Genomic DNA, 21,593 nt, shown 5'->3' with positions numbered 1-21,593 from the left:
CAATTTCTCTTTTCATGGCAAGTCTAGGAGGATGCATTGTTTCTACCTTGAAGTAGGCTTGTTCTCACAGATGGAGAGCTCAGCAGCATCTGCATTTTGTAGATGCATGTCTACAAACAGAAGACCAAATGTTCTGCTATTGTTGGGCTTGCTGAAAGTGATCCATTTACATACAAATAGATCAACCTGGTCAGAAACGGTTTACATTTTATTGCAATTCTTGAGGAAAAAACAATCTGAAAATATTACAATTACAGCCAAACTAGTTTTAATATTTATAAACCGTTGTGTGAAGGAATCCTCTTTTCAATGTGCAATTTTACAAATAAATGTCTCCTCCTTTTATCCTTCACACACCTGACACAAAGAGGTTTTAAGAAAAGTATCTAAAAAACATCCCAACTCCCTTAAATATTCAACACAAGTCAGACAAGATTGGATTTTCTTATTTTTATTTAAAAGGGACCCTGGGCACCCTTCAGATACAATTTTCATAACATCACTTTAAACTGAAAGTGAAAACACAGGATTACCTAGTAAAAATAAATTACTGAGGAATGTAACAAAAAAAACAAACAAATCAAATAAAAAAATACAGTCCAGGAAAAGTGCAGCAATCATGTTTACACTATGGGAGACTTATGATCCCATTTACTCATCTGGGTTTACTGAATAATTCCAACCATGCTGTAAGCAAAACAACGTTAAACAAATACAAAGAATAATATGAGAATCGTACGGTAAGATTTCAAGACTCATGTTGGGGTTTGATAATGTGAATTTAGAATATTTACTGAGGGAATGGCGGCGGCATCGGGTAGGGCACCATCGGTGGCGGGGGCGGTGGCTGTTGGTTCTGTGGCGGCGGCTGAGAGTTGAAGGGGAACGGCGGGTGGTTCACGCCGTTCTGAGCGGGCCTCTGCATGCCGCCAAACTGAGGGGGGCCTTGGAAGTTCTGGTTACCAAAGCCGCCAGCGCCGCCTTGGTTTGGTGGAGCGCTAAAGTTACCCTGTCCGTTGCTATTGCTGTAATTGCTGTTGCCATAGTTACCGCTAGAATTGCTATTGTTGCCTCCGTAATTCCCACCGTTTTGGGCTTTGCTTCCCCCAAAGGCAGTTTTCGGCCCGTTGCCGAACCCTCTATCGCCGTCCCTGTCCCTGTAGCCGCCGCCGCCACCGAAGTTACTTCTGCCGCCTGAATACCTATCACGACGGTCATCCCTGTAGCCACCTCTTCCCCCCCGTCCGCGACCTGCATCAGTGGAAGATAAAACAAGAGACAGTGATGAGCACATGAAATCTGAAGATGTTGAGATACAGAAACATGCCAACACGTTAGAATATCAAACTATTCAGTTTTTAAGTTCAAAATGGAAACCCCACTTATAGATACATTATGTTAAGGGACACAGAAAGACTGTTTACTAATTTTGATGAATATGGTTCACAAGTACAGGAAACCCAAATTTCTCTATGCATTTGAATTTTTATGTCATGTAGTGCACACATGTAACATAAGAATGTGTGCTCTAAACACTACAATTTTCCTGGAAAATTACACTACAAAGTAGGCCTGTCAAAATCTTTTATTTTGACAGTATTGTTGTTTTGAGACCATTTTCAAGTAATATAATGGCAATGGTATAATAATGCAAGACCACATTCTGAAAGATCAATAAACTTTAAATTCTAACAAACATTTAACACTGGAATTGGAGGAAATTTTAAATATCCAAAATGACTAAACAAAACAACAGAAATAAATAAATTTGATTATCTGAAAACAAAATTGTCCTTCAAAAAATTAAAGAAAAAAAGGACTAGTTAAGTCTAAAGCACCAGACTGAAAACTAGTTTGCATCATCCAAATGGAAATTAGTAAGGTTGTTTTAATTTATCATGAGATTGATGCATTTCTTGTTTAATGCGACAGGCCTACTACAAAGACCAATTTAATAAAGTAAATCTAACTCCACAGACTGTTGTATCAAGGCATGTCTATGGAAGGTTGAGTGGAAGGAAAAACTGGTGGAAAAAAGGGGCAAAACAGCCTTAAGGGGAATTATGATGATAAGCTTATTCAATATTCTTTTCTGGGGGAATTGCAGTTCATGCGCTACAACTGTCAAATTCCTTATGTTAAGCCATTTCAGAAACTTTCTCTGGGATTTATCCAGTAAAATACTGGACTGGATAAAACAGGAAGCAGTTACGTCACCATATATTTCATGCAAAAACAAAAAAACAAACCCTAATCAATAATTATCAATAAACTCATACAAAACGCTAATATCATGATATGTTTTTCAGCCATATTGTCCAGTTCTACACCAAATAAAAAGAAAATTTTTTCCCTCACTGTTAGAAGTTAAATCAGAACAAAACTTCTCTGGTTTTAGGTTAGTAAGAATTACGAAGATTGTTTCAATTTGCTAAATGCCAGAAAACGTGGTGAGAATATTTTTTTAGAGACTGAATTTTTCTTCTTTTTAATTCAGAAGAATATACGCTTCCCTATCCTTGCAACCCTGTGAAAGTTAAACAACCCACAATCCAGCATCACATTATTGAACAAATGACCAACATTTTCCCCTCCCCCTCCTGAAACACAATTAGCAACAAGATGGCTGCTATTATCAGCTTAGTTTTATTTGTTAGACCAATACCGATGTTAATAATGACAAATACAGCTCTATAAAAAATTAAGAGACCACTTGAAATGATCCGTTTACTTTTATAGATAATATTTGAGTGAGATGAATTTTGTTCTTTTACTCTGTGAACTACTGACAACATGTCTGCAAAATTCCAAGCAAAAATGTAGTATTTATTTGCAGAAAAAGAGAAATGGTCAAAATAACAAAAAAGATGCAGAGCTTTCAGACCTCAAATAATGCAAAGAAAACAAGTTCATATTCATTTAGAAGCAACAATACTAATGTTTTGACTCAGGAAGAGTTCAGAAATCAATATTTGGTGGAATAACCAGGAGGTTTTCAATGCGGTTCAGTGCAGTGGGCTCTTAAGTTTTTTTACAGAGCTGTATCTTGACGTTAGTGCAGATATATTGTGCATCCCTAATAACGAAACCATAAAAAGTTTATTTTATTACCTACAAAAATGAGTAATTAAATTTTTGTTTTAGTTTACCTCCTCTGTCCTCTGCCATCTGGATGAGCTTGGGATTGATGGCCTGGTTAGCCTCGCGCAGCACAGAGATCAGGTCGCCGGCCTGTTTCATGTTGTTGGGGGTGAAGAAGGTGTAGGCTGTGCCCGTTTTTTGACTGCGGGCCGTGCGGCCAATGCGGTGGATATAGTCCTCGGAGGAGTTAGGGTAGTCATAATTGATGACAAATTTCACATCCTCCACATCTGTGAAAGTGTTGCAGTGTGGCAAAACAATACATAGGAGGCCACAGGATTTTGCACACCACAACAGCCAGATCAGAGGGAAAAGTTAGCAACTAGCCAATGCTGAGGGGAGAAAAGTGGTTACTTAGCTGTGGAGGAAAGAGATTAGAGGCAACAAAGGAGTGTGTAAACATCTATTCCATGGGAATACTACTGTGGGAAGAGAGAAACGATGCACACTCCTATTGCTTACCCTAATCAAGAGTCAGACAGTCTCCCTTGACTACAAAAGGGAGTAAAGATAGATTTAAGTCTTACCATAAAAGGAGTATGCATTCACTAGTCCTTTCCCAATGCAGCGAAATCCCCCACATATTGTCAAGTGACATCCAGGAGCTTCTACGCAGTTAGGCCAACCATATGCACTGGGACCTCCTCATGAGCCAATATAGGACCATTGAGTGGTACATTTTTGCAGGTTCAGGTTTTTCCCCAGTACACTCTCATAAAAACCTTGATATTAAAGGCCGCACTGCACGTCTTGCCAAGACAAACTAGACTATGCACCAATTAAAAAACGGGACCCTTTCAAACCACAAACAAAAGAGTCCCAGCATTGACCCTTGTGGGACTCCGATGCAAGCATAAAGTAAAGCCCCCTCCCCCCCACTTCATCAGTTTCATCGAGGCAAGATCTTCCAAGAAGCCAGTGTTCACTTGAGAAAATGTCTCTCGTTGGCAGGTCTCGACATGACTATAAAACGCAGGCGAGGGAGGAACTTTGGTTTTCAGCTTTCTCATTCTCCTCTGTTTAGATGTTCCCACTAGTCCCTCAACACATGTGCCAGGTCTCAATTTTCAGAGACAAAAAAAATTTCAAAACTGCTCTCTCCATTTCACGAAATCCAGCACGAGAAACAAACCAGCCGTCAAATTTTGACAAGCTGACCCCCATGCTACATGAAACGAGTGCCTAGAGATAATGTTTGTTCCAAATCTCAAACAAAGTGACTTGCGTAACTGCAACCTCTTACACATCATGCAAGGCCAATGTCACAGCATCGAGCATATATGTATATTTTTGCATGTTTGAGTTGGAACCAGCTGGATGAATACTTGTTGGGTGAAATCCATGGACAGAGAACAGATGTGTGTGTATTTCAACAACATATCAGAGACAAAGGCTTAGCCACGCAGCCTTTTGAAGATCACTGGCACACAAGAGCTTTCACCTCTCTAGGCCCACTGGGTGGCAAGCCAGTGGAGCAAATCCAATATGTCCTCCTTCTCCCTCTCGAGGCCTGGGACTGTCATGCCTAGCGCCTGCCACAAAGACTGCACCTTAAGGTGAGGAAAAACTCAGAAAATGCATAGAGAAGTTAAAGAAAGCAGAAAACTTTCTTTAAAATAAGGAAAACACTGATAAGTGGAGCAAATCAATGGAATACTGACCTAAACCACGGGAAGCCACGTCTGTAGCAATCAGAATTGGAGCTTTGCCAAATCTGAACTCTGTAACAAACAACAGTTTCAATCAGCCAGCAGATGAATCTGGACACAGTTTATATTCTATTGCTTTAAAGCTGGGGCAAGTAACTTTTATTAAAAATATGCTTTTCTACATATTTGTTAAAACTGTCACTATGTCCTGACAGTATAGTGTGAAACAGGTAATCTGTGATAATCTGTCTTCTCCCAGTACTAACTACAGAAATACACTGCTGAGTCAGAAACCACCGATCACAGCAGAAAGGCGGGACTTAGCACTCTCAATCAATGATAGGAGATAGATGGCTTTCCTGCAATATTAAGTTGTTTCTCAACCATAAACACTAGGGCTGAAACAATTCCTCGAATGATTCGAGTACCTTGATTATTAAAATTCCTCGAGGAAAATGTACCTGCCTTGAAGCTTCGTTAATTTCTGTTTTATTATTTAGCGCACCGTGTTCCGGTTGGGTTATTACTTGCGTTGAGCGGAGCTCTGACTTCTGCCTCTGATTTGCAAACGAAAGCTAAGTGTTAGCGGCATGACGTCCAATTTTCAAGTTCGGCCCGTGGGGATTTTATTGAGTGATGATAATGCCCGAGTTTTTTCCAGTTTGGGGGACCAGTAAGAATCCTTAAAATGACTGGCACGATGGCTGGAGTACGGCAGCTTTTCTCCTCCGGGAGCTGCTGGTTCAGAGCAAACAGCAGGAAGAGAGCTGCAGGAGTATTTATACTGGTGAGCAGATAGACTGAACACGGCGGGCGGCTGAGTAGTTGATGCTTACAGTGCAAGTGTAGCTTTACGGACGAACTGCACAATAGATTTCATATCTTCCCGGTCTGAACAAACGTGTGGCTGAAATCATCATGCCTGGTACATGGCCTTACATGGTCACACTCAGACCTTTGTTCTGAGTATGACGAACGATATCCTGTATAGCTCCCCCCGTTCTTATGTTTCTCCCCTTGTCTACCAGTTGTATTTCCACCCCAGACTTAAGTTCGTCTGTCCCCTGGTCTATTTCCTCCCCCCATTTTACGTTCGTTCGTTCGTCTCCCCCCCACCTCCAGGCGACATTTCCCGTATTCTCAAACCCAAAGCTTGACAGGTATGGGGCAAGGTGAGAATTCATCTATTAAATTGACTGAAGATGAATACACAAACTAAAAGCTGGATCATAGACATTTTTTATCAGCGTATTTGTGAGCCTGCCTCTTTATTATTAAATTGAATGTCATTTCTGATCTTTGTATAACTTTTCTTCAGGTTAACTTAGAAAGCTGTTATTGTTACAGGTCAGTTTTCTAAACTACAAAAAAGTAACTGTTAAGGAAGCTAAAAATGATTTACCAATATTTTATTTGATCTTTTTTTTTATCCAATTACTCAATTAATTGTAAGAATAATCGATAGATTACTTGATTACTAAAATATTCCTTTACAACAGCCCTCATAATCACATTGAGTACCGCATACATGAGATTGATTGACAGCGCCAAGACCCTCCTCCTGGCTCTGATTGGTTTTCAGTATCAATCTAACAATCAATATCAGATTAGAGAGGAGCTGGAAGAGCTTGATATTTTCAAAGATTATCTGTCTCACATTATACAGTTATGATATGGTGACAGTAAAAAAACATTATCAGTTACAGACACCAGCTTTAACATGAAATCTAAAAAAGAATAAAGAAAAATAAAAAATACAGCCTTACCATTAAGAACCCAGTCCCTTTCTTGCTGGCTCTTGTCTCCATGGATACCCATTGCTGGCCAACTACAGACACAGATAACACAGAAACACTTTAATCCAGGCGGATTAAAATTATTCTAATATACAAGCTAAAAAAAAGCAATTTTCACCTAAAATAAACCATACAGCTGGAAATGCTATAAATTCTCACCCATCTCTTCTCATTCTCCTGGTGAGTTCATCACAACGTCTCTTGGTCTCCACAAAAATAATGGTCTTGTTCTCCTTTTCGCTCATTATCTCCTCCAACAAACGGATCAGCCTTAAAACAGCAGAAAATAAAGTTTTAACTGATCAAATCTACAGTAAGAATCTTTGCAGGAATATGATGGGAAGCAGATGCGAGGGTGCTATAACCGATTTCCTTTAGATCTATTTGCTTGTTTGTATACCAACTCATCAAATGTGTCTTTTCCATGAGACCAGTTTCAGTGCATAACAGTTTCTAAGCAGCAGTTTTTTGTATTTCCACAATGATAAAATCCCTGGTTATAGCACAGAAATCTGGAGCTATTCCAGCCCAGTGTGCTGCAGGGTTCACTGAAATAGTAGCCGATTAAAACATGCCTTGTTTAAAACTCCAGAGTTTTGTTACACTTTTGATTTGTCTAATAAAAACAAGCAGCAAAAACAAAGCACAACAGTGATATAATGTTAGAATAACAGAAGCCGACTGTCCCTCTCTCTTCTTTATTTTGAGTAAGCAAATGTCTCGGTTACCTTTTCGTATCACCAGGTGGTGCTACTAGATTCTGTTCTAAAAATGTCTTCATCACTGGTGGATGTCACAGGTAACTGTTTAAAACCAGGTTCTGATATTACAGCGTCTATATGCTGGGATATTACAATACACATTATAGTGGTTGAAGTGTCTCCATGCACTAGAGTCCCTCACAAAAAATAAAACAGAGAGAGAGGATCAAATAAGAAATAGATGAGAGAGAAAAAACAAACTGCTTCTCTTATCCAATCAGTTAAGAACTGCAGCCTCTTTGCTGGAAAAGCTCAGTCTTCTACTCACTTGTCCTCCTTCTCCAGGTCATTGCAGACATCAACTATCTGCAGGATGTTATGATTGGCACTGAGCTGCAGTGCACCAATATTGATCTGGACGTAATCCTTCAGGAAGTCCTCAGCCAGCTGACGAACCTCTTTCGGCCAGGTGGCGCTCCACATCAGAGTCTGACGATCAGGCTGATGAAAAAATAATAATTATAATGTCAATTCTATTTACAGATAAAATTAAAAGAAACTGAGTTATTCGTTTATTTCTTGTGTGATGCATCTATGTCGAAGCTCACCGTCTCCTCTATGAGAGGCAAAACTCACCCGAATTTGTTCCACTATTTTGCGGATCTGAGGTTCAAAGCCCATGTCCAGCATGCGGTCGGCTTCATCCAGCACCAGGTAGGTGCAACGACGCAGATTGGTTTTACCACACTCCAGGAAATCAATGAGACGGCCTGGAGTAGCGATGCAAATCTCCACTCCTTCAACAAAAACGACAACAGCGATCAATAAAAACAGAAAGGAGTTGTGTTTACACCAGAGCATTAACAAAGTAGGCCTACCCCTCTCCAGGTCCCTTATTTGTGGCCCTTTTGGTGCGCCACCATAGATGCAGGTACTCTTGAGACGAGAAGCCCTCCCATATTCAGCAGTCACTTGTTGCACCTGCTGAGCCAGCTCCCGGGTCGGCGCCAGAACCAAGCACTATGGAAAACAGAGTCTCTTCAGCTAATCAACCACATTATTAGTCAATTACTTCAGTCACACACATCTGACGTTTACATTTAGTCTTCATTCACACTGCAGGCTGAAGTGACCCAAATCTGATTTTTATTTTTTTTTTGACTTAATGCGACCTGTCCCTGATCTTTTCACGACCGTCTGAACAACACAGGTCACATTTTTTTGAATGTGACCCAGGTTATATGTGGTCCTAAATCAGATACATGTCTGATCTTTTAAAAGGTGACCCGAGTCTGAACAACCAAATATGACACGTGAAACGCAAACGATGAGCTAGCATCTGCGGGGCCCAGCGCCCCTCAGTTTACGAGAAAAAAAAACAAAACAAAAAAAAGGTTAAAGAGGAAAAAGGAAAAAAGAAATCCCCCTATCCCCCAACTGGGCCAACCGGCACGCACTGACTTCAAGTGTGTAAGGTGTGTGTAACAATAAGTCACATTCATCCGACATTAACGTCATTGATACTTGACTAATGTCACTATTCTGCATCCTGATACGAGCAAGAAGGAAGAAAAAAAAAACCAACCACGACTGACAATAATGAGGATTAAGTTGTTAATGTTCTGCTCTGGTTGAATAACAAATTTAAAATGAAAAGATGTGCTTCACCATTATTATCCACGTTAACTTCAACAATCACTGAGCTCACTCTGTGTGTGAGACATTATTGCGCCCCCTACAGGACACTTTCAGGTCATCTCCAGTTCACACTGGAGAACACATACAGGTCGCATAAACAGCTCTGAAAAAACTACGAGACCACTTAAAATAATTAGTTTCACTGATTTTACTCTTTACATATGTTTCTTTATATGTTTCTTTTATTCTATGAACTACTGACAGCAAAGATTTTGTATTTATTAGCAGAAAATGAGAAATGGTCAAAATAATAACCTCAAACAATGAAAACAAGTTTATATTCGTTTAGAAACAACAACACCAATGTTTTAACTCACTAACAGTTCAGGAATCATTATTTAGTGGAATAACCAGGAGGTTTTCAATGGGGTTCAGTGCAGTGGTCATTTTACCAGAGCTGTATATGGAAATGTGAACAACCATGCAAAAATATTCAGATTTCACCAAAAATCGGAAGGCTGGAATGTGAATGTACCATTAGATTCAGTTTTAAAGTTCTTTGTTCCTATATAGCAACAAAAAACATCCCAGACAATAACAACTCAAGGCGTACTTACAATGGGTCCGTCTCCGTGCTCCAAGAACGGCTGATGTTGGATGTGAACAATTGCCGGCAGAAGATACTAAAAAATTTTAATGAAAAAAGATGCTTAACACCCAATGCATGTCATCAGACGCCCACTTTCTAACATTATCGTTTATCATGATACACTTCTTACTATAAGACTTTGATTTATTATTGTCATAATAAAATCAAATTAATGTTGTTTAAACTCCATAAAACTGTCCGAATATTGTTAGCTTTGCTACTTTCTCTAGTTTGCCTAATGAGTGATCAATAAGTTTGAAAAAAATATTAAATGCAGTTATTTTGTGCAGTTTTGTGACACAAATCACACTTCTTTATGTGACCAGTGTCCTAAAGAAATGAGTATCTTTTTCAAGAGCAGTATTTGTGTTTGTGGGGAGAGTTGTCTAAAAAAAGAAGTTATAAACAGTTCTTATTATCACCTTTATTTTTATCAGAGTAGTACCACAAAATACCATAAGACTAATTCCATATTGCTCATTCCTAAGCTAAATATGTTAAACATGCACTTAAGAAGGAAAGAAAGTACTTGAAGGAAGTAAGAAGCAATCACTTACAGCAATGGTTTTCCCAGAGCCAGTTTGAGCGATGCCCACCATGTCTTTGCCACTCAGAGCGACTGGCCACCCCTGGGACTGGATTGGAGTCGGTTCAGTGAAGTTCTGCTTAACAATAACATCCATGACGTAGCCTGAGAAAATGGGATATTCAAGTTTATTTACTGGTAGCATGGCAGAACTTTCTAATCTATCGGGAGTAAATAATGTTTAAGTCGTTTTGGAGACGTTTCGGCTCACTTGGAAAAGCAGCTTCATGGAATTTGACGATCGGTTTGGGACAATCTCTGCCTTTCACTGTGACTTCTTTGTTTCTCCGATACTCTTCAACCTCTTGCTGAAAGAGGAAAAGAAAAAAACAGGAAAGACCAAATTAGTTTTTCACTCTTGCTTCTACAAAATAAATTTACTTCAACTTACAGGTCGCAGAGGTAAATCAGAAACTCTGAAACAAATCTCTTTCTCACCAGAGGTCTGTGTGTGACGTCCAGGTGTTCCTGGTAGAAGTTCTTCTGAAACTTTGGAAGCTCATCCAGGTTCCAGTGTCTCTTCCTCAGCCTTTCTCCGGGGTTTCCAAACTTTCCTGGAGGAGGGCCTCCCCTGTTGCCTCCTCCACCACCACCACCGAAACGAGGAGGGCCGCCACCATACCTGAAGAAGAAACAAATCATTTCGTAAAGAAAAAAAAAAAACCGTTCATGTCAAAGTCTAAAAAATATCATTTATCTGCCGTTTTAACAAAACCTAAATTTGAAGCTGCATGTCAGAAAAAATATATTCAACTGTGAAACTGTTGCTAAAAATTGCAATGATAATTTCAGCTAAGAATAACATTTGGTAACATTTTATTTGAAGGGGTGCGTGGAAGACTGACATGAAACTGTCAAACATGACATAACAGCGGCCAGGAACATGAAGGAATCTTCATGAATGTTTACACCCGTTGTCATGAAGTGCACTTTTAATGCAAAGTTGCATTAAAAGTGCCATTATTTACTTAATGACATTTCATGACAACAGTCATAAACATTCATGAAGACTCATTCATGTTCATGACTGCCGTCATGTCAGTCTTATGCACACCCCTTAAAATGAAGAGCTGCCTAACATTTTTCTGTGTTTATATAAAATAACTGGTATAAAAGCAAACTTCAGGTTTGGGAGTTCATTACACTGGCCAAACATGTTATCAATATAAAGAATCTGAATACATGAATTACTAATGATGTCTATGCACTCATTTGGGAAAGCCCTTCCACAGTTGCTAAGAGCGAGCAAATCATCCAGCTCTCATGCCAAGTAATAAATGTTAACAAAGCCCAAAAGCCAGTCCCTGTTGTTGGTGTAATCTGCGATAAGGTCAGCTGCAGAAGCAATCTATGACACAGTTCATATTTTTAAAGACTCTGGTTTATTGTTGTTCAGACTCAGGAAATTTGTAGTAACCTTAGTTTTATGGCACACTAACTTTTTAATAAATTCAGATGTAAAGCCATTATGGATTTATTTCTGTTTACCAATACACAATGTTCTCGCTGGGGAAACATTGAATTCAAGCATAGAGCAGTGTGGATCAGAGACAAGGTGCCATACCACACCAACTTTATTTGTGAAGCACTTTATACACCGACAAGACCAAAGTGCTATACACAATCATAAAAAACGATGCAATTATAAAATAAATAAACGTGTACATATTGACTTAAAAGCTCGTTCTTACCAAAGTAGATCTAAACTGGTTATGTGATAAAGCTCTCATATTCAGCGTACTTCCTTATTGCATCTGTTATGGGAGTAGTTCATTGATAAGACTTTCTAGTTGTTCAGTAAAATTCTCTATATCTTCTCTTAGTAGATGCAACCCATGTGCAGCCATTGTTACACCTGTGACTATTCCTGAGGTAATTTTAACCAAATTGGTGCATCTGTTTAAATGTGTTGTAAGGCAAATGTTACCAAATCTATCACACCTTAGAGCATATTATGATAATTATGTCAACAGTTTTTTTTAGCAATATAAACAAATGGAAAAGAGGCCAAATTTGGAATGTTTTGATCTGTCAAACAACCTGCTTTCATCACCTTTCGTCGGGAAACAAATTATAGCTATTTTTAAGTATTATTTTTTTACGCAACAAGATAAACAAAACACCAATCTGTAATTTTAAATGTTATTTTCTTGATAGAAATGGTTGAAAGGGGAAAACTGAATGAGATCAGGGCTTGCGTTGGTGTAATTACTGCATGTACCGAACAAACTGACCGGGATGCAACATGGTGACCTACTTAAAAACACGGTGAATTACGGGAGGGTCGTTTTGCCCCCAGTAAAATACATTCAAATTGAGAATATTGCGCATGAAATGAGCCTATTTGCCAGGCATTTTTGCCCTGCGAACACAACCGCAAGATAAGGGGAGACTGCGTCACAAGGCCGAAGAGAAAACAGTGGAGGCTGCCGATCAGCTGCAGACACAAGGCCTCCGTTTGCTGCCATTTTAGCTCCGATGACCAAACGGTGAATATTTTTCTAGGCTCCGCGAGCCGCACGCGTGCCAACGGTCAACCAACATTCACAATTTAGTACATGAATCTCACTTAGTCACCCAGTATTAACAACTACTCTAAACGTTCAGGATTTTTTTGTGTGTGTGCGTGTGTGTGTAGAAAACACGGCCGTGAAACCGACGTCATCAGTGTCTAAACACTGAGCTGCGAAAACAAAGAACAATAACTGGAGACAAATTGATACATACCCTCTATCTCTGCCCCGGTCTCTGTCTGAAAAGCCAGGCATTGTTTAGAAAATTGCTGCGGAAAGCTAAATTCAGTCAAAAATATTGTCAGTCGGTCTACAAGTCTGGTAAGCGATAGGGGTGTTAGAAGATCCGGGTGAAAAGAAAATGCCGGCCGGCTCACAAACACAGAGCATCGAGGCGGAAATGACCTCAGAGGCGGCGCCTTACATGCATATCCATCCGCATCCGAAAAACATTGTTTGTGGTCCTACTTTGTACCTGAAATTACCATCCAATACTTTTCCCTCTTGGCTTTTTGAAAGGTGATGGTATTTTACCAGTAAGCTTAATTTGTGATTCTCAAGTTCCTTTGGAATATACATGTAATTTGGAAAATAAATGCAAACAAATTAAATCTGATGAAGTTGAAAACAGTGAAACAGGAAAATGCACCGAAGGCTGTAAATCTATAACTGAAGTCAAAAATTGAATTTGGAAATTAAATCAATACAAACTTCATCATGTTCCTGTTTCAAGTTCAAAAACCAGTGCAACTATCCAATGGATATACTCAGTGATCACTGTAACCATTAGCAGCAAAACAAGCAAATAATCTATTTGTTTGTCATTTGCACTTTGACATGTTTACTAAAAGAGGGATAGCCACAATGTGTGACTGATTTATTGAGATACAAATGATTATATGTGTGAATCGATTTCTTTTTACTTCAGGTATCAGTTTATTAAAGGTAGCCATATTGGATTTTGAGGTTGATGTTGATGACTTTCCTACTTAGAATTATGAATTTTACAATCCTTTTTATTTAACTTGAATCTTGAAAATGTCAGTTTCTACGTTAAACTGGATAATATAATTGAACCAAACGTTTCACTCAGTCATGCAGGGCCGTTTTATTGTGTTATCACAGCACAGCAAACTGAAAACAATAAACTGCTTTTTCTGTTTGTAACAGTTTTAAATTGTGTGTTTATAGCACATTGCTTTGGCTTGCTTATGACAATAGAAAGCCACGTTCACCACACCTTCAAAGAGGCCTGTGAGTGTTACAGTTACCTGTCTGTTGTGACTTTTTATGAAATCCGCACACAGCTCATTATACTGTAATGTTTTGCACAGATTGCACATTTATTTGAAAAGTAATGGTGCTAATGTAATGTTTTGTTTTCTACTTGTGAAGCTGAGATTAAAAGAAAATCCTCATATCCAGCAAAAACGGATGCTGTTATTTTGAACAGTTTGCTTCTGCACAGTTTTATGCTTTTGCAGTTTCAGGTCCATTTCCTGACTTTTCCAGGTTTGAAGAGGTTTGTGCTTTTCTGCTGTGCTTTGTTTTGGCACAAAATGGAAGTAAGTGACATGGAAATTGTTCCAAAAACAGCAGGCCTCTGTCCCAATCCAAAATATTTTCTTAGCTGAAGTAAATTATCTCCTGTTCGTTCACCTGAAACAGAGAAACACACATTTTTAAAACCCCAAATTTCACAAATAGAAAATTGAAAGATTTTCAAAAGTGCTTAAACACAAATGTAAAAGAGTAGATTTCTATTACTGTTACAATAAATCCCTTATTTTGGAAGTTGTATTTTACTGTTTTTATGAAGGGGAACAAACAATGCCAAAACTGAGAATAAATATAATTTAAATAAACCAGAAAAGGAGAAATCTAAAACTAGGGAAACCCGAATAAATGATGAAAACTGATCAGCCAGGAAAAACAAATGTTGCAAAAACGAATAAATATCAAAAACACATAACAGAAATCACACGTTAAAAACCAAAACACCCAAGAATTGGGACATAAAAGCTTCAAATTTAAATACTTACTGTTCTAGTTGATGAGATGCCGGTTTAAGTTTGTCATTATGGACAGTCGCCTTTGATTTGTCCTGTGTGAAACAAATAAAATATTCATGATTGGAAACTAGATTTAGACTGATGCTTCTAGAGTAACTGTATGATACGGCAGCTTTAGGTCATCATAAAAAAACTGATCAAATAAAATCTCACCGCAGATTGAATTTCAACACAAGTATTTAATAGCAAAACTCAATCAATACATGATCAGGATATTATTGACCCAACAGAACAGTTAATAAAGTTAAATAAAACCCTTCAAGAATGAAGTGTTTTATTTAAGGATAAAATTTTAGATTGCTTTTCTTCACAGTGTTGCTGTTGAACTGGGGGATTTTTCCATCGGTCACTTTTGGTATAGTTCCACTTTCCCTCAAAAGAAGGAAGCTGCTTTGATGTGTGTGTCTAAGGTTTCAGAGAAAGTCACTCACGATGATTTCACCACTGCAAAAAATGTGCTCTTTCTTTTACACATGTACTTAAATCACAGCATGGAAATGTTGCCTCAATAACTTCAAGTGTCTGTAAGTGGTGAGTCAGATAACCACATTTCCCTACATTAAATTATAGAAAATTTATTTACCAGTTCCAACCAGTTCGACCAGTTGTCGAACTGGTAAGATACCTGGAAGAATCAGGTAGAAAATAATCCAAACTTCAAATGTAAAAGTGACTAAAGGGTGAAATAGCCACCCCCCATTTGGTCTTGGTACATTTTGCCCCCTCGCCAATCCATGCTCTAATTTCTGTGTTTGGTTTTGCACCATTTTATGTCCGGAAATGCCATGAAACTAAAAAGGTATAAAAGTGAGTGGAACAACCAGCATCGCTTTTTTAAAATGTCAGCCACCCCATTTTTTGATCTTTTTTATACCCAACTTCTTTGTACGTCATATCATATTTTTCCAAAATTGGGTTACAGAACTGAGAAATTGGTTCTTTGTCTCAGTTTTGGGCTTTTCACGGCTTTTATTGACAGATCATCTCAGCATACATTTTTGCTGGTGTGGTATCCAACTATTTTACAACTGTCCTAAACATGTCTGTTAAGTTAATTAGTCGTTCTAAATTGTCTTTATGTATTGGTAAATGTGCCTGGTTGTTTGTCCTGTTTTGTCTGGGATTTATCCACCTTCCAATCAACAACTGTTAGAGAAAAGCTCTTGCCCAACAGCAACATTTTAGTGATTATTTGTCTCTGTAATTCACCAAAATACTCAACTAAGAGATTTAAAATAATATCCAATAGGTAAAAAAAAACATGGGTACAAAATGGAGGCAGGTTGAAGGATATAAACAGAAGGATACTATTGATGAATATTATGAAAATAAATTTTTTTTATGCTTCAAAACACATGGAGGATGAAAATCACTGTATCATTTTATTATTTAATCCAAAATGAAAAAGGAAAGAGGTTTACAATTCACTGTATAACAGAAGGAACCACACATCTAAAGTTAAAACCCTTTTAAAGAGATTATATATATCACAATAACGTTTACTGTTCTACTTCCTCTCTGTTTTTTTTAACCTAATTTGTTTTTAAGTTCTCTACCTAGAACTCAAAAAGAAAAAATAATGTGATCACTGTAGTGTGTGTCATGATTTGGATGCTTACCGTAGGACTTATTGCACAAGGTGTATATCTTTTTCCTGAGTTCAGTGTTAATAATAGTTAACTGTTCTGTCAGGTTCCTGTAATCAGAGTTATTTTTCTCCAGCTGCTTTTTGTCACTCTGGTCCTGAGTCTCTGTTGCAACACGAAGGAGAACAAAATAAATAGTCTTGCAGGATGTTCCATCATACGGTAAACAAACAACTTTAGGTATTTTTTCCTTTATTTAAAAAAATAATTACTTTGGACTGCGAGGTAGATGTTTCCAGCCAGTAGGAGCAAACACACCACACCCATGAAAACACAGGCCCATTTGAAAGTACTCCTCTTCACAGACGTTTCACTGCCAAAAGACACTAAACAGGGAGTAAATACCTTAAAACATGTATCTAAAGTAAACTACCAAGGCAAAACCATCAAGGAATATTTTGCTTTTCCTACAACACAGTAGCGTCTACACAGAATCAGCAGCGTTCTTACTTTTGGACTGAGTCTGTGAAAGTCCTGAAGGGTTTGGCGACGTGTCCTCCACCCAGGGGATGTCGAACACTCGCAGGCTTTCTGTACTCACATAGATGTCCACCATGCTTTCCCTGTTGTCCTGTTCAAAGTGAACATGTTTGACACAGCCAGGCTCCACAGACAGGCTCCCTGACATTGTTTCTGCATAGATATTCCTAACAGATACTGTTCTTAGCAGCTGCTGTTCTGGTTTCACTCTTTAGTTTTACTAATCTCTAATGTGGGATGATTTCCAAAAGAGGTAGAGCACTTGGTATATAAAAGGGGAAGAGTTAAAATTAGGAAGTTAAGGTTTGAGTATCTGTTTGTTTTTTGTAGATCTGCATGTGCATCACATTTTCCATTTTGTGATTGAGAACCAGAAGCCGTTTCGACATTTTAGTCAGAAGAAATTGTCGTTTTTAATGTGACTTCCTGTCCTGGTTGGCAAAGAGTAGCTAGTTTCACTCCCAAAACGTTTCCTGTTGCTTGTTTTTATATCAAATAAATTTAACTCCCTGCAGTGTAAACACTTTAGGCATCCCAGGAAAATGCTACTGAATGTTGGGTGGCTCATGACCCTGAAATTAGAGTCATAGGTGACACGATTGTTGATTAAATGTTAAAACAACTTGCCATACAGAGTCTGATCGAAATGTCTCCCAGCCTAATTTAAAGGACGATTGTAAATGTTATTAAACAATCAGGATTATATGTGGGTCAAGGTCATGCATATTTAGAAGAGAGGTTCTTTAATATGTTCAGCGAGTCACCTCTACAGAAAAAAGTAAATCTTTGCAAATTAGTCATTCTTTCTGAAGGTAGACACTATCAAGTTTAGATGTTCAATTTATTATTTCTGACTGTGACAAGACGACCTTTAGCGGTTGGGTTTTTGTTCAGTGAGAAAGAGTCTTGAACCAGAGTCAGGTGGAGAACAGCAGCAGTTTATTTGTCACTCAGCATCAACACTCCTCTTCACAGCTGAAACTGCAGTCTTAAATAGTCCCAGCTGTGACGGACCAAACCATATTAAATTCACAGGGGAATTTCTTAATCAATCTCCACCTATTTACATAAAATACACTTTATTAAATACAATACTTCTATTTACTTTTTATAACTATTTTCCATTTTATCATTACACCTTAAATAAACACCACAAAAACCCATAAACAATTCCCCCCCCTAGTCCTTTCAATGGCCTCTCCCAAAGCTATATATGGCGTCTGGACCCCCGGGGTAGAATTTGTCCAAACACCCTGGAGAGGACACAGAAAAGACAGGTGAGTCACTTTACCACAGCACTCCACACTTAACAGATTATGCACACATTTGCTTAGTTTTTCCTCACCATTAGCTCATTGCTCTGAGTAACAATTGTGCTAGTGATGGCCAAATGAAGCCTCATGAAGCAATGAAGCTTCCGGCCCATTGCTTTGCCCAAAAGTTCATTACTCGATGCTTCATTCATTTCTCACTAGTGACATCTGCTGGTGAAGCTGTGACAGCCTGTCACTCAGATAGACATATTTAAAAACAATTAGTACATGCAATATTGTCACAAAGTTTTTGTCAAACTCACGTTTAGTAACAGGAGAGTCAATTAAATCCTATTTAACTAATCGTTTTTAATTATTAAAATTGTTTGTTGCCAATCCTAGTGGCTGTTTTCTTCTGTCATTGACTGATTTAACAGTAGACATTTGTTTTGGTGTACTTGGAGTTCAGTGCTTGTTGGGGCAGACAGTTTTCTTCGAGTTTTGATTTGCCTCCTGAAAAACTTTCTATTGGCTCTCTGATCTGATCCCTTATATTTTTACTCATAAGCCAGAATTTTACTCGTCCAGCAGCTTCAAGTCTGTTTCTGCTGTGCAAGACTGATATATTTTTACAGAACAAAGAAATAGTGGAAATTTCAAGAAGGTGAAAATTTTAGAGGTGAAGGGTTTAATTATTGTTATTTAAGAATCTTGTGAGTGAATCATCTCAAGTATTCCCTGATGTCAGATTTTTTCTTCTTGCTGGCTCCTTTTCAATCAAGTTTATTTGTGTAGCACTTTCAGCAACAATGCAGTGTCAAAATGTTTTACTTAATAAAAACACATAAATATAAAGTCATAAAATATGCCACAATCAACCATTGAGAAAACTGGTAACAAACATTACATTTTGATGAGTGTCATCATCAAAATCATTAATACACATGAACTATAAAAGGTTCCTTTTATTTCGGCCACTTATGAAGACAAATACTCCACTCATGCGATCAAGCAGCGGCTCATCACGCTTTTATTTTGAAAACCGATACGCAAAATGAAGCAGTCACGTGACCCATGCAATGCGAGGCCTCGTTTGTTGCCAGTCACGTGGTTTTCAGCAAGACGACACAAGCCTCGAAGCGGGGCTTCATCGGACACGCCCCCTTATTACTCGGTACAAGCCTCGAAGCCTGGCTTCAGATAGACCATCACTAAATTGTGCTCCTCCACAGGCAACAGCAACCAACCTCACTCATCAATGAGGAGCAGCTGTGCAGAGCCCAGAACAAAGGCTACATACCAATTGCTAAAATGTTCAATAAATATAATTAAAACTTCTTGTGTGCAAATTTCTGCTTAAAGTGCAAATGCTAATTAAAGTGTTTAATACAGTGCAAAAAATACATTTTTAAGTGCCATACAGTGCTATATATGTAAAATAGTCCCAGTAATGAAGATCTCTTCATTACACTGACCAACAGAAAATCTCAGATCAAAATTTACATATGTAGAAATGTATTGAAGGTTTTAACAACCGTTGTGGAGTATAAAAAGCGAATTTTTGATTTTTTTACATACTTGTTAAAACTATGTTGCTATGTCATGACAATATAATACTAGACAGGTAATGTGAAAAAATCAAGTTCCTTTGCATTCACCTACGGTCTGAACAAATACAGAGTTCCTTCGGAAACAACCAATCAGAATCACGGGGCGGGTCTTCGGGCTGACAATCACTCTTGTGTACAAGCTGTTCACAATCTCCTCCTTTCACTCTGTTATGCAACATCAAGTTCATTGAAACAGTGGAAAAAACCTTTTTCCTGTAAAGGTGAGTTATTTATCGACTGTTAGCACATTGTGTCATTAACTAGGAGCAACACATTTTTTCCAGACAGCAATAGTGGGACTGGGAGAAAGTCTGCTTTGACTTTTCACATATTATCTGTCTAATAGCCACACTCTAAGTTTGAACAAATGTATAAAAAACAAAAAACACAAAAGAAACATTTGTCAAAGTTACATACTGCAGAGACCCTCTACTCTTGAATAAGAAATTTCAGGTATATTTTTAACTAGTTGTTTCTCATTTCACATGTATGGGAAAATGCACCATTCCTGGAAACACTGCAATACCAGGATGATGCATGGAGTGGACAGAGCAAGCCCTTATTCCATCTCCCTGTTTCAAAAATCAATTTAATATACAGTCTCCAAGTGGAGACATATCAGATATTAAACTGATAAGAACAGAAATTTTTCTTTCGAAATTTTTTTTACTTTGGACATTTTATAAACATGGCATGATACAGATATACAGAATTTTTTTCTTTTATTTTATTAAATTCAAATCATCGATTACTTTAAACTAAAAGAAGTTAAGAACAAGGATATAAAACACAAAAGTCTCTGGATATTAAAAATTGAACAGGACCGGGTGACTCCTTACAAAGTTCGGAGCCGTCCTGTTCTTCCAAACAGCGCTGGTGCTCAGAGGGGAAACCTCCCCGAAGCTCCTTCCCTCCTGCCTCACCCGGAGAGCCAGGCCGCCGCTGCTTGGACCTCTGTTCGTGGATCACCGGCTCTTTCATCCACGGAGGCGCAGACGATTCTTCTTGGTGGCTGTGTCCTTGGCGCGCCACCTGCAGCCCTCGATGTTTCCCTTCTTGCTGCCGCCATCCAGATCACAGCCACGGGGGGAAGCGGGACCAGCCACACTAATCAGAGGTCTGATTGAAACGCTTTCATTGGCTGCTTCATCATAACTGAGTTTGTTTTAAAAACATCTCACCTGCGCTATGTTATAATTTAAGAGATACAACGTTATTATTATTTACATATATATATATATTACAACGTTTGTAGGCGATAGTGTAGCTGTGTAAATCTCAAATATCTGCTCGGTTCATCAATGGATCACCTAATTGCAATTGCTCCGACATTTTAGGAGACGTCCTCTCCCGCTGCATTAACAGCTTGATTCACGCTGTCACGGTTGCTAGGCAACATAAATTACGCTGAGGCAGCTAGCTAAAGGCTAACCCTGTCCGAATTCATAACTCGCGGTCTTCGAAGGACCCGGATGCAGACCCTGAACTCTGTCACAGTTTTTAACATAATTCTAGAAAACGTGACGTATTACGTGAGAACATAGAATTCGACGGGTGTGATGCTTATGACGTGTGAACGGACGTCATATACGTCAGGGTCTTTAACTGCTTCTATTTCTCTAACCCTCACTTTGCACTTGTCTGTCCCAGAGATCAGATCAGTACTTGTTGTTCTTGCTATTTGAGCAGAAAACTTGAAGCTTGTTTAGAAGTAAAGTCTACAGTGATCATGCCAAGTGGAATGAGTTCTTCATCCCAGACCGTCACGGTCAACATCCTGCGGAGTATAATACATCCACTTTTCATCCGCTTGACCTGGATTGAGTGTCTGGCAACAGGAAATCCCTCTCGCACCATCA

At 38.5% G+C, this 21,593-nt stretch overlaps 1 protein-coding gene and 1 pseudogene across 1 annotated transcript; both read right to left on the bottom strand.

Annotated features, from left to right (window-relative positions):
• Positions 1-435: 435 nt before the first annotated feature.
• Positions 436-13,065, bottom strand: LOC122830238 (probable ATP-dependent RNA helicase DDX5). Its single transcript, XM_044115443.1, has 13 exons — positions 12,888-13,065; positions 10,599-10,782; positions 10,372-10,468; positions 10,132-10,265; positions 9,543-9,608; positions 8,166-8,307; positions 7,924-8,084; positions 7,616-7,788; positions 6,746-6,856; positions 6,557-6,618; positions 4,803-4,862; positions 3,150-3,371; positions 436-1,251 (listed from the first exon to the last, which is right to left on the bottom strand). Exons 1-13 carry the CDS (start codon positions 12,926-12,928, stop codon positions 791-793), a joined length of 1,914 nt encoding a protein of 637 aa, XP_043971378.1. The 5' UTR covers positions 12,929-13,065; the 3' UTR covers positions 436-790.
• Positions 13,066-20,226: 7,161 nt separating this feature from the next.
• LOC122830444 lies at positions 20,227-20,398 on the bottom strand (annotated as a pseudogene).
• Positions 20,399-21,593: the final 1,195 nt, after the last annotated feature.

Source organism: Gambusia affinis, linkage group LG04, assembly GCF_019740435.1.
Source record: "Gambusia affinis linkage group LG04, SWU_Gaff_1.0, whole genome shotgun sequence".
NCBI classification, from domain to species: domain Eukaryota; kingdom Metazoa; phylum Chordata; class Actinopteri; order Cyprinodontiformes; family Poeciliidae; genus Gambusia; species Gambusia affinis.
This window is presented reverse-complemented; position numbering and strand designations above follow the sequence as displayed.